We start from the raw sequence: 13999 nt of genomic DNA, 5'->3' as shown, positions 1-13999 counted from the left end.
AGTTGCAATGTTTGTGCAGCTTAAGTTATATAAACTAGTATGCTGACTTTTATTGTAATGTGCATTACAACACAGTTGCATATGAAATCTTGATGAAAATTTTTTTTTTCCCTGCAGAGCCATTTTTGCTGTTGGAATTTCGATGACATTTATTAACATTCCAGTAGAATGGTTTTCCATTGGCTTTAACTGGTCATGGATGTTATTGTTCGGAGATATTCGACAAGGACTCTTTTATGCTATGCTTCTGTCTTTCTGGATCATCTTCTGTGGAGAGCATATGATGGTTAGTATAATTTTACACCAAGCATGCCAGAAAAAGGTTAAAAAATAAATAAATAAATGCTTTTCACTGCTTTCTTGATCATGTATGTGGCTGATATAGTTAAAACTGCCATCAGTAATTATTTGAAATCCATTTACTTGTTTAGCTGATAGTTTTTTAAATTCTGCAAGTAATTGTAGCTGGCATTCCCTTTTATTGTTGTAGTAACAGCTTGATACTTTGCTGAGAAATCTGGTGGATCTGTGTTATGACAGCAGACGGGCACCTTCAGATGACAACTCACTTTCATGCCTTGTGAAGCTGGTATTTTGACAATTATTTCTGAAAATAGGTTCACGGATGATTACTAGGCCTGCAATCCCAGGGAACCTTTTTAAACCTAGCCATATATCCAGTGACCAATGGTCAGAATCAAACCCTGAACCTTGTGTTTGTCAGATGAAGACCTTAATTATGTGAGAACCCCCCCTCCCCGCATGTCTCACTGTGTTCTTCCTCTTATTAAAATGGCTGCTTTTGTACTTGATTCTTTCTTTCTCTCTTCAATGTCGTACTTCTTTCCTTTAAATTCTGGTTTAACTGTTTCTAGTTTTCCTTCTACGTCTGTCTCATGCACATCTTGCTGCCACTTGTTTTCCACTTTTTCCTCATCCTCCTACAGCTGTCCTAAATTTTAGTCCTGGTTCCTTTATTTGAAGTAGTATTTTTTGTGGTCTGTCATCTTTCTTGTTTCGTTTTGCTCTTATCAGCCTATATTAGCTAGTGTATCATACTTGAATTTGTCTGTATTCTTCATGCTTACGCTTCCATGTTTCATTTGTTTGTCATTGCTTTTCTTGGTGCAAAGTGTAATTGGCAGTATGTAATGAATATCAGGTGCTCTTTCTGTGGTATTTGCTATTAATTTCACTTAATCATACTGCTCATTTCAGTGCAGGTTTCACTTTCAGACTAGACTGTCGCCAATTAGTAGTGATATGACTTCTTTGGCTGAGTATGTGCTAGGTTGAAGTACGGTGCCCACTGAAAACTGGAGGTTACAGCTTGTACAGAAGTGAAAGTCGGTGTCAGCAGGCACATTGTATGTGATGTTTGGCTCTGTGTTCACAGGCACAGCTGACACACAGTATGTATGTGTAATTGGTATGGCTGTCCTTGACATATTTAAAAATAAGATGTTAATGTTTGAATGTGAATAACTGGAAGGCTATTTTATCTTCTACCTTTCACTGCAGCTGTTATAACATCCGCATCCATAGGATTCCTAAACGTGCACATTCCTCTGCTAGCTTTGATGAAGCATTCTTTCCCTCTCATATCATTTAATACCAACATGCTTAAGCACCTTGTTTGGCTGATCGTTCAAAAGACTTCATATTTGAAGCAAGCCCTTGGTATGAGGTGGTAATCTTGCAGATAGTTAGCCGCATGACAAAACTCTGAGCATTTTTTGTTTTGCATGTGCTTGTAGGTGCCAGGCATGCGTGCATTGCTAAAATGTTCTTTTACAAGAAGTAAAGGAGCACTTTTTTTTATTGTGGTTATCCAAGGACCTGATAGTGTGACTTGAGGCTTCTAAAATTCTTTGGCTAGTTTGGTGCTAGAATGTGTTGTTTCCAGTCTTCATTAGTAGACCAAGGACTATTTTCTTCCCATAAAATGCATGACATTTCTAAAATGAGTAAATGGAAATTGAAAAACGAATGTGTCAAGTGTCAGTCCTCATTCATATTTTCTGAAAATCGTGTCTATTAATAGTGGCATATACGTTTTTTTGTTCAGACAGCAGTTACCAACTAGAGGGTATAAACAAGTAAGCAAAAGGCCCAGACAGGAAGACTTGACAAAATAGTGATATTTACAAACATGACTGCAGATCTGTAGGGCATCACACATAAATGGTTATTCGCAGCAGTTTCAGATTAAAGATGACCATGGGGGATGTGAGTGGCTGGAATTCATATTCTCAACAAATGTCTAAGTAAAATCTCAGAACCAGATGTGAAATCTCTGCAACAGAGAATTAAAAAAAAAATCTCTTAACTTGGGTTAAAACATGAGCTATTCAGCTTACTCCATTGTACAGCAGAACCTCTGCTATAAAAAAGTCACTTACTTTGTTGGCCAGCTACTTTTAATAAATTTATACTAAAGGTTGTTGTCAATTTCAATGAAAAGTAAACAGTGTAAGGAATTAATACTTAACCTGAGGTGGTGGTGGTCTGTTGGCTGGCAAATGATTTACCTCCCTCTGAATGAAAAACTCCTGCTCCATCTGAGAGACAGTTTTGTAGTTTCTTTATTTTTCTCTTCCTTGTCCCAGTGAAGCATTTGATGTTACCTGCCATGTTACATCCCTGTTGAGGAGCATCATAAAGTTGTCTAACATTTATTGCAGTGAATTGTCACCCCTTAGTTTTGCACTCTCTCCTTTGTTGCTGTTTTTCTGTAACAAAGCTGATATGTACATCATAATGAGATTTGGTTGCATGTAGCATCATGCATGCATTACTGTAAATCGTAACCTTTAGTAGCATTCATCTTTACATGGTCTGCTAATCTTTCATTGCTTTAGTTATGCAGTTCACTTCCTGAGAATCTAGTCAAACATTTCTCAGTATTTGGGAGAGCTTACCAATAGGCAGTCGTATATACTCTTGATTTACCTTATCTGGGGAGAAAGGTGGATCACTCTTCCAATAAAAGCATAACTACCCCATTTCCCAAAAGCATATGTAAATATTTTGTGTATGCCATAGTCAATTTTGCCAATAGATTCCTGTTATATTCTTCGCCTCTATTCATTTATTATTTTATTTATTTATTTAAATTTGTTGACCGGGAGTGTCCGACTGGACGTAGGTCCATTTTCAGCGGAGGCCCGGGGAGAAAAGCTCCACAGTAAAATAAACAGACAGTAGTTACATTGGATTACATAGCAATTAACAATTTAACATAGCAATTACAACATATTTACAGATGAAGAACATAGTACATCAGTAGACAACTAGAATCTTTATCTCTGAAGTACATAACAGACATTAACAAATGTTACAATGAGAAGTTCCTGCTGTATAATAAGTACTAGGCTTATGAGCATCTGAGCTTGCTATAATCAAGGTAGTTAATGGAGTGGAGAGAAAGGTAGTGGTTGGATGGGGTGGATGATGATAGAGTGGGAGTTGCAAGGGCATAGCCAGCATGTTTTTAGGTGCGCTTTTAGTAAAGTTTTGAAGTGGGTGCATGATGGTACGGAGGTAATTGTGGGTGGGAGTGAGTTCCATAATTTGGCTATGGCGCAAGGGAATAGTGCTTCACCAGCAGAGTTATTGGCTTTAGTGATCTGCAAGTGATTTTTGTTGCCGGATCTTAGTGGTCTGGTGGTGCGATAGGGTCAGAGTAGATTCTGGAGGGATGGGGCATTTAGTGGATGGTTTACTAGTTTGTGGGCGAGTGAGAGTTTATACTACTGAAGGAGGTGAGGGAGTTTAAGCCAGCCCAGTTCAGCAAGTGAGAGACAGTGGTGACTACAGTAGGATGCCCCTGTGGCGAATTTGGCGATTTTGTTGTAGCAGGTCTCTAGCTTGTTTAGATCACATTGCCTTAGGTTGGTATATATTGGAGAGGCATAAAGTAGGGTGGAGATAAGGTGGGTATTTGCTATTGAAATCTTTGCTGCTTTGGTGAGAAATTGCTTATTTCTGTATAACGCTCCTAGTTTTTTGTGGACTTTTTTTTATGGTCATGGATATGTGAATGCCAAATTTTAGTTTGTCTATTTCCACTCCTAGCAATTTGGTGTATTCAGTTGGGTATATAGTGGTGTTGTCTTTTGCTGTGATGTTAAAGTGAGAGTTGTTTTGAGTATGTTTGGTGGGATGGAAGATGAGTAGTTTAGTTTTGTTTGGATTGAGTATTAATTGGACATTGGATAACCATGTTTCAACAGAGGAAAAGGCTTCCTGTGTGACTTTTTGCAGTTTGGGTAGGGATTGGGCTGAGCAGATGATGGTTGAGTCATCTGCGTATTGTATGTGTGTGCCATGTTTGGTGGCAGAGGCTAGATTATTGGTGTAAACTGAGAAGAGTAGGGGTCCAAGGATGGATTCTTGAGGAACCCCTATGGAGACAGGTAGTTGTTCATTAATTAATAATTCATTAATAATTAATAATTCATTAATGCAATGTTCTCTAACTTCTTAATCACTTGGCAAACTGGTGGCCTTATGCATTTAAACTGCCTTGCCTTGTGCGTTTAAACCATCATATGACAACTTATTTTTGGAGAAAACTACCTCATCTGCCCAGATCACTCTTCTGTCCTATACATCTCCTTACATATGCCAATATCTTATTAATACATGATGTCCAGTAATATTCATTTCAGTCTAAGCTTCCAGTTTTTGTACTGGCACGTTTCATCAGTCTACAATGTCTGTGCTTCGACAGACACATTACTGCATCCATCAACATAACTGTCCGGAGATGAATTAAATGTTAATAGGCCACCTTAAAACAAGAATTTCTTAAATGTGTAGTATAGTCAGTGTAGTACAATAAATGTGACTGGTAAAATTTTCTACATTTTGCATCTTAAAACATTTTGGTTGCTGTCCTTATTGCCCCCCACTTAATTAATAGGCCTGTCAGGACTGAGTCATCTCTTTGAGTCTGAACATCCTTTAATCTCAGTTGCACTTGAACTTTCTTGGACAGGTCCTTATTATATTACTGTTGCTTAATCTTTCTTCCATTACTTCTCTGTAAACATCTTCATATCCAGCTTCCTTCCCTGACATTTAAACATACTTAATCTCTCTGTTATATATGAACAGAAATGTAGAACACAGCACCACAGTAAACCAATAAAAAACAGATGGCAAAGAGCAGTGTAAAATCCAAGTAGACTTTTGTTTGAACACAGGTGAACGCTTTTGCGATAAAATCACTTCTTCAGACCATACAAAACATCAGCAGCATCTCAAATATTTAAAATGCAATCAATTAAATATCTACCAGTAAAAAAATGTTCAAGTATAATAGCCATAAAAATTTAAAGGCACAGTTTTCTTTTAAGACAGAAACCATAAAAGGCTATTGCCATAAAAACACACACAGCAGTATACTTATTTAAGAAGCTTTCTTTCAGAACTGGCTTAAGAGGTACTGATTCATTCAAACCTGCACCTTTACGTGCTGATTGTTCCTTGATTTTACCCTGTATAAGGGCATAGATGGAAAGCTGCACACCAAGAGGTATAGAAAACCATGTTATTCACACAGTTATCTTGAACGTAATAGTATGCATCTACCACATATTTTTGAAAATGTGGTACGAGGTCAACTTTTAAGAGTTTCTATGCTCCATGTATTCCACTAGTATGGAATATATAGAACGTGGTTATAAACCTTTTGAAGTTAGTAAAGCATGTGAAAGGGTCAGTTTAGACAAAGTAGTGGATGTATGTTTTTTTCACGTAAAGAAAACATAAGAAAGACTGCCCATAGCAATAGTTATAGCAATGTAGCTTATTGTATGACTTTTAGTACTGACAGCATAGATATAAAAATATAATTGCAAAACATTGGCATATTTTATCTTCTGACCCTATTCTATATGAGTTTTAGTGCAGCCCCAAATTTTGTTTATAAAAATAACAAATCGTTGAAAAGACAGCTTTGTTTCCCTAACACAAGTATACTACAGCAACCTAGTATTAGAATAACTAGTTCTGGTAGCTCTATCTGTGATAAATATACTTTTTGTAAATACATTCATGTATTGAATACATTTATACAACCAGACAATGGTAATCATTATGTTTTTAAAATTAAAGCCAATTGTGACACTAAAAACTTAGTTTATTCAGCACAGTGTGTTACTTGTTCAAATTTTTATATAGGAAAAACTAATAGCCGACTTAAGGAACGAATTAGAGACCATTATTATTGTGACAATAATGGCCATTGTTATAGCGCCTTAGCCTAACATATACTAGAGAAAGGCACTAACCATTGGTTTAAGTTTATGGCAGTAGAAGTAATTTATGAAAGTTTTAGGTTGGGTGATATAACTAATGTTACAGAAGGGAAAGAATTAAGACCGATGCTTAAACTATCAGCACAGAGAGGTGCAGGTTTGAATGAATCAGTACCTCTTAAGCCAGTTCTGAAAGAAAGAAAGCTTCTTAAATAAGTATACTGCTATGTGTGTTTTTATGGCAATAGCTTTTTATGGTTTCTGTTTTAAAAGAAAGCTGTGCCTTTAAATCTTTATGGCTGTTGTACTTGAATGTGTTTTATTGGTAGATATTTGATTGATTGCATTTTAAATATTTGAGATTCTGCTGGTTTTTTGTATGGTCTGAATAAGCGATTTTATCACTTACTAAATGTGGGGACATCCACCCCATCCCCAAAAATCTAACTCAAACCCAAAACTACACCAGTTATACTTTATAACAATAAACATTTGTAACATTTCTAATAAAATTACTGAATTTCATACCTGGCTTAAATATCCACACCCTAAATATTGTTGCAGTAACTGAAACATGACTAAAGCCACATATTTCAGGTACTGAACTCCCTGAATCTCACTTACTACTCCAAATCAGTCCCTATCTTTCAAAATTTAGAATTTGTCCTAACATCTCTTCATATTAACAAGAAAAACCTGACTATCGTAGTAGTGTGTATCCCCCCAGGCCAGAACATTCCCATTTTAGAGGAATTTCTATTATGGATAAACCTACATGTATCAAATGAAACTATAATCCTAGGAGAAACAAATATATATTGGCAAAATCGTACCTCTAAACTCCCCAGCTAACAGCATAAATTTACACAGCTTTTAGCTTATTAAAACTCCCATCCATGGCCTATCTACAGGATCAGACTCTATCTTAGATTGGATATTAGTTACCCACCCTCACAATTACTCAAACTCCGGCACCCTACCCAATATACTAAGTGACCACCTCCCAGCATACACCCACAGGACTCACCCTCAAATACTCCATACACACTCCTATAAAACATCCAGAAATCTCACCCACTTTGACCAAAATAAATTCTCAAGCATTCTAAAAACCCATAAATGGCTCCCACTGAAAACACTCCCCCCTAGACGAGGCAGTTAATTACTTTAATAAGCTCTTCTTGGATACTCTTAATAGCATAGCCCCCATATGTATCAAGCAGACAAGTGAATCATGCCCCACGGCTAACAAAACTGACCAAACAATGCATCCTTCATAGAGACAAGGCATAGAAAACTTGGCAAAAAGAACACAACAAGAGAAATTTAATTTCAAACAACTCAGAAATAGAGACAATAAGTTAGTAATGCAAGATAAAATAATATTTCTCCTCTAGGCTAGCAACCTTACAAAACAATCCAAAGAAATTCTGGAATTCAGTCTCCACCTGTCTCAATCATGGCACTGTACAAAATCTGACTCCTTCACTCCTCAACAAGCCTAAACTCATACTCCCAGAATACTAATAATGTAATACAAAATGACAATGCACCTCTCATTCCTGACAAAAATTCCAGCCACCCACAGCTCACTCACTTCTAGTCAACCAGTACCCATATCTCTCATATGTAAACTGTTAAAAGCTCAAACCATGCTCTTTCCACAGACAACCTTCCCCAAGAATATTTACAACTAGCAGCAAACGCAATTGCATATCCAGTTAGTATTCTTATAAACTGCTCTCTCGCAGAAGGATACGTCCCATATTTATGGAAAAATCTATTACTCTACATAAAAGCAGAAAATCTCATGACTTCTCAAACCATCTCTATACTTTGCCCGTTATCCAAAATCCTTCAGAAGTGTGTACACATACAATTACTCAAGTATCTCATTGATAATGATCTTCTGTCTCCCACTCAGATGCTTACACCCAGAGCACATCACCGTTACAGGCCTGCTCTCATTCACCGATAGTCAACAAAGCCTTGGAATACAGGTCGCCCCACTTCAATAATCCTATTGGATCTTTCTAAGGCTTTTGACACAGTATCTCTTACTAAACATCTGACCCAATTAACAAAACTTGGCTGCTCCCCCAAATCCCTCAACTGGTTTACATCATACCTAAACAATAGACAACAATCTATAAAGTGGCATAACATCCAATCTGATAATCTGTCAAACAGGAATCCCACAGGGTTCCATTCTGGCACCATTACTCTTCAATATCTTTAACTACCTCCACAAAGTCTCACAACTAGGTAAAATTATCCAATATGCAGATTATTCAACAATAATCTACGTATAATCTACGTTAAACAATTTCTCTTACCACCTTACAGTTGGTCAAAATGCTTTTACAGAGATTGAGTCATGGCTAAAAATTTACAACTGCTACTAAATGCCAAAAAGCAAAACTTCTATTCTCTTTAAGACCACCAGATATAGACTTCAAAATCTTCTCTAAAGACGGTACTGAAATAGAAATAGTAAAATCTGTCAAACTACTAGGCATTACAATTGATGACAAACTTGCCTTTGAAACACGCATTCTTAATGCAATAAAAAAAATACACTTTAAACCTGGCAAAATTTATTGTCCTAAACTCTACATGGTCAAACTCACCAAAACAAAACTGGCAAGTACCTTACTCATCCTTGCCCTACTCATCCCTCAGCAATAAACTTCAATATTGCTACTATAAAATAGCTAAATTTGCCTTGAGGAAAGCCTAACCGCTCACACCACTGCCAAGCAATCTCTGATCTGAACTGGTTGGATTTCCCAAACTATCTCTGCTATACCCAACTAATGCTAGCCCATAAACCAAATACCTGCCTAGTACTCTCATCAATACTACAGGCTTTTATATTCCTACATACCCTAAGATCCTCCAACAAATTGCTACTAAGTGTAACCAAGCCCAATAAGAGCTGGACAATGCTTGTTCTCCCATAGCATTGCTAAACAATGGAATTCCTTACCCTCCCATATTACCCAAATAGACTGTATAAAGATATATAAAGTAGCATTAAAAACTTAATTACTAAATAACCTCAAATGCCAATGCAACACACACCATGCTACTTGATACTAACCCACTTCCATAGTTCAAAATAACTTCTAACCTGACAGCAACACAGCTCTATTACCACTATTTTCTGGCTGGTAAGAACTACCCATTTTTTCACCATAAATAGAGGAATTGTTGAAAGTTTGTATCAGAAAGAGCTCCTCTGCCTATCATAAAGGACTGAACTGAACCAATATGTTTCCTGTCTTCTTGCTCTGATGAATAAAGTTTTCTAAGTTTGACTCAGATTTCTGGCTTCTAAAAGGTTTTAAGATATGGTGCCATGGTCTCAGACTGGATGTAGACCTGGTTTTGACCTGCAGAAGTACAAGAAAGATATCCAGAATTTACTCTGCTCCCAGCTTTTATCCTGGTAATTTTGCGTGACTGGCTCCCGTAGTCCATACAGGATACTGTAGGGTTTTTTTCTCATTACTTTGCACCCCAGGTATCTTCTGTTATAATTAAGTTGGAAGGATTCTGTGTCTAATCATCCTGTGTAAAACTGCCAGTGAATGAATGACCTCTTTAGCAGCACAAACAGTAGTTTCATTTATGTCTTTATGGCCTTTTTGTTGAGCAGATTTATGCTTCTTTCATCACTTTTGAGTGTGAATATTAACCCCCAGTTGTAGATGGAATTAAGCATGTGTGTGGAGGCAAGCCTTGGTGACACGGGGCTTTTTTGTTGACTGTTTATGAAAAAAATAGTTGACATACTTTATTTAGCTTTAAAGCATAGATTTGTGTTGTATGACACTTTTACAACAGTGATGTATTTTTGCTCTAATTGTTCTAAATGTGGCTACCCATATTTCAGTTAAATCCTTCATATAACTATATTTTGCATATGCTTGTATCCCAAATACTTTCAATGAATATTAATCTTGGTTTCATCAGCAGTGGGGAGTCCTTGGGTTGTATTCATAGACTTTTGTGGATATACAGGGACATGTCTATTACAGTCTGCAGGTGCTATCCCATACTGTCTCCATGGTGACATCACTGTGAGGATAAAATGGAGCTGTATGGATATATCATTAGAAAAACGTTTAAATCTATAAAGAAATCACCAGGCTAAAGTAGGTATGATGGTGAGGGTGAGAGACCATGCATTATAGAGGGACACAAACCCAGTCTGACCATGCTCAAATGTATTGATCTTCATTTCAAGTTATTTTTCATTCATGTAGTGTAAAAACATCACTGTGTCAGCCACTTCCCACTTCTCTTCCTTTTAGTGTCCATACTCTATTAGTCAATGTCAGCACAGCTCAGGGCAAGCAAGAGAAAAGTTACATGCAAAGAAAACAGAATTGGGACCAAAAATATCTTTGTTTCACTCCTTACTCTTGTATGATTCTTTTATTCCCAATTTTGTATCCACCAGTCCTCACCAGTAAAAAGTGTGTTAATGTATAGCTTTAGTAACACAGACTTAATCTGACAGAATTAGAAGAATGTTCCATGGTTTTGTATGTTTCACCCTCTCAAATCATAGAAAAGTCCACTTGCAAAGTGAAATGCCTCCTTTTCATAGGTTCGTAGGACAGTACTAGGCTATTGATCCAGGGAAGTATTAGTAGTCCATCCACAGTATCACAAGCCATAAGTACCCATTGACATGGTTAATTTATACCTAGTTTCAAATCCTTTCAGTGATGGCTTGAAGGGCTAGACCCAGTGTTTGATTGACCATCCATTATCCAGGTTAAGCTTAGAGGGTCAGCAAGCAGATTTCCTTTGCTTTGCATGGGAAGGAAGTGTATTCTATAAAACACAGATTCTTTGGGATATGTATTTCGCGGAAGGTGCTGTTTTGATAGAAATGAAGGTCTCTTGAGCAGGTGTAGACAGTGTTAGTTTTGCAGGTGTGTAGGAAGTCACATAGGACTAGATCTTTTGAGGCTGTGTAAACTAGACAGAGATTATCTCTCGAGTGCTTTAAGGTTGTCTGAGTAGCTAAGGGAAGGTATCCCTTTGAATATCTTGGTGAGAAAAGGTTGAGGTGTCTAAGCCATTTGTTTAGAGAGGTACATAACAAAGGGGCCATTATACTCTGCTTTGGGCCTGATGAAGTAGAAGTACAGGTGGATGATTAGATTTGGAAGAATTACCCCTGGGGAGAAGTCTGACAAGGTAAAAGGATTTCTAACTTTTTGATCCATGGCAATCAAAGGATAGTTCATTGTGTAACCAAGTGCCCAGGTCCCTAATGGCCAACTTGGAAAGGAGAGTCACCTATGTGGTAGATGCATCAGTGCCCAGTTTTATCTAAGGACAGAATACTGCATTTCTTGGCATTTAGCCTTAGGCTGTATTGGTGCTATTTAGTCCCTCCTGAAGATTTTGGAGGTCATATGGGAGTTCACAATTGCTCCACATTGGCAGTATTCTGCAATCTTGGTCAGCCCCAGGCCCTTTTATTGTTAGCCTTGACCTTAGAGAAGTAAATGTCCAAATGAAGTGATCTTTGGATAGATCCCTGGGGGACACCACTGCTAACTACTCTTTTCAAAGAGTGCATCTCCCACACCAATCGATTGTGTTCCTTCAGCTGGCCAGCTTATTAGCCAGCGGATAACACAGGAGGTTACTTTAGTTTGATTAGCTTGTTGACAATGGTAGAATGTACGATGGTATCAGAGGACCTGGACAGGTTGAGGTAGTCCATTGTTAACCAATTTTTCCAAGTCTAATGCATCAGTTGTATGTTCGAAGAAGCCCACCAGTTTCATGAGGCAGGATCTGCCTTGAACAAAATAACTGGTTTGGGTCTAGGATTTGGAGACAGCCTATTTCCTTGTTAATAAGATCATAATGATGCATTCCTTTGTTTTGCAGATAAGGCTGGTGAGACTTATAGGCTTGTAGTTTCCTGTATCAATGGTAAATCCCACCTTGTGGAGTGGGATGAACAATGTAGATGTTCATCGTGTTACACTGCTGCAGTCATTACACTTGGGTTAACCTGCCATCAGGCGGTCCCGCAGTCGGCCAGAGTTCCAAAGTCTTGGTCCGGTGTCGGTTGCTGTCACTTCTTCCCTGACGTCAGTGCGTCAGGGGTATACAAGATGCATCTGACGCCATTTTCTTCAGTCTTTCTTGCAGCGCGGTGCCCGAAGCAGAAGCAGTTCGCAAGTGCCGGTCGGCCGACTCCTGAGATTTTCGAAGTCGAATTTCAGATCCAAAGTCTTCAATAAAGCTAAGTACCCCATTGGGGAAACGTTTTTCTTGCCTCAGACCGATGTCAGAAAACGTTAATAATTGTATTTCTTGTGGGAAGCAAATACCTCATAAGGACTTCCACTCTTACTGTATTCCATGCCTAGGCCCTGATCACGACGTCACTAGTTGTCGGTTTTGTGCTAAATTTAACAAACGCACTATAAAAAGACGTTTTGATTTTGCTTTGCACTACTTTGGCCGAAGGTTCAATTATACTATGCCGTTGGATCAACTGACGACCTCAATACCGAAAAAACGTAAAGACAAGGATAAAGGCATGCATCCGAGGTCCAAAACCGACGACGAAACCTCTTCTAGGCCAGTCGCCGGTTGTCAGTGAGGCGCTTTCACAGCCCCTGACACCCGCTACCTCAGAGCCACAGGCCGCTTCCGACTCCCATGTGGAGACAATTAGGCCTCTGGAAACTCAAAGTATTGGGCATACGGAAACTAATCCCTCAGATGGGTCCGGAGCCGCTGAGCAGGCATCGGCTTCTGAGGGTGTTTTCAGACCTTCACAACTTACCATTAAAACAACAGCCAAAGACAAAGGTACCATTAAAGACAAAGAAACAAGTACAGCATTCTCCTGGACAGTCCTCCATGCCTAAGAAACAGATGCTTAAAATGGCCGAATATCTCATTACTCTAATCAGGGGTTCCCATCCCCCTCCTGAGAAAAGGCCTAGGCAGGATACAGACTATGATTCCTCTGATCAGGTTTCCATTTCCTCTGATTCCTCTTCAGACCAGGGATACTCTCTACCCCCCTATGAGGACTCTGATGCTGAAGAATTTATCCCTTCAGCCTCTCCTCCTGAGGATTTTTCTTTTGGGGAAACTTTACATACCATGAGAGAGCATTTCCATTGGGAAAGTTAGGATTACTCAGCGTCCAAGAAAAGGCTCAGGGATTTCCTTTTATTGCCTCAGCACAGGCCCCTGGCTATTCCGCCTGTGCTAGATATTGTAGATGATGTGTTTTCTGAATCCAGCTTATCTCCTGATTCTTTGCTCCCTGCTCCAGCCAAGCCAGATAGGTATTATAGAGTCCCTGACTCTCACAAGTTTCTATACAAAAACCCTTCTGCTGATCCAGAAACTATTTCCCAGGGTCCAAAATGGATTAAGGCTTCCATTGCAAAAAATCCAGTACCCTCTGACAGAGATTCCAGAGCTTTGGATAGATGGGGGAAGAAAGTATACACTTAGTAAGAGCTTTAAATTGCCAGTTCCACATGCTTAAGTACCAACAATATTTAATGGCTCAGTTAAAACAGAAAATACTTGCAAGCTAAGAAGCTCCTGATAGTAAAGAAATGCAGGATTTATTGCATGCAGTTGAACAGGTGGGAAAACATACTCTGCAATGTGGTGCAATGTGGTTTTGATTCTTTAGAGGCCTCTTGTAGAGCCGCAGTTACAGG

General features: G+C 38.5%; 1 protein-coding gene across 1 annotated transcript in view; it reads left to right on the top strand.

Annotated features, from left to right (window-relative positions):
- Window positions 1-13999, top strand: part of WLS (Wnt ligand secretion mediator) — a 903497-nt gene that overhangs the window by 491735 nt on the left and 397763 nt on the right. Inside the window, exon 6 of the mRNA XM_044085601.1 lies at window positions 118-286. Coding sequence (XP_043941536.1) covers window positions 118-286 — 169 coding nt within the window. The remainder of the gene's footprint in view (window positions 1-117; window positions 287-13999) is intronic.

This window comes from Protopterus annectens, chromosome 10.part0, assembly GCF_019279795.1.
Source record: "Protopterus annectens isolate FY-2018-M chromosome 10.part0, PAN1.0, whole genome shotgun sequence".
Lineage (NCBI taxonomy): Eukaryota > Metazoa > Chordata > Ceratodontiformes > Protopteridae > Protopterus > Protopterus annectens.
The sequence above is the reverse complement of the archived record's forward strand: the minus strand, read 5'-3'. Positions and strand labels throughout refer to the sequence as shown.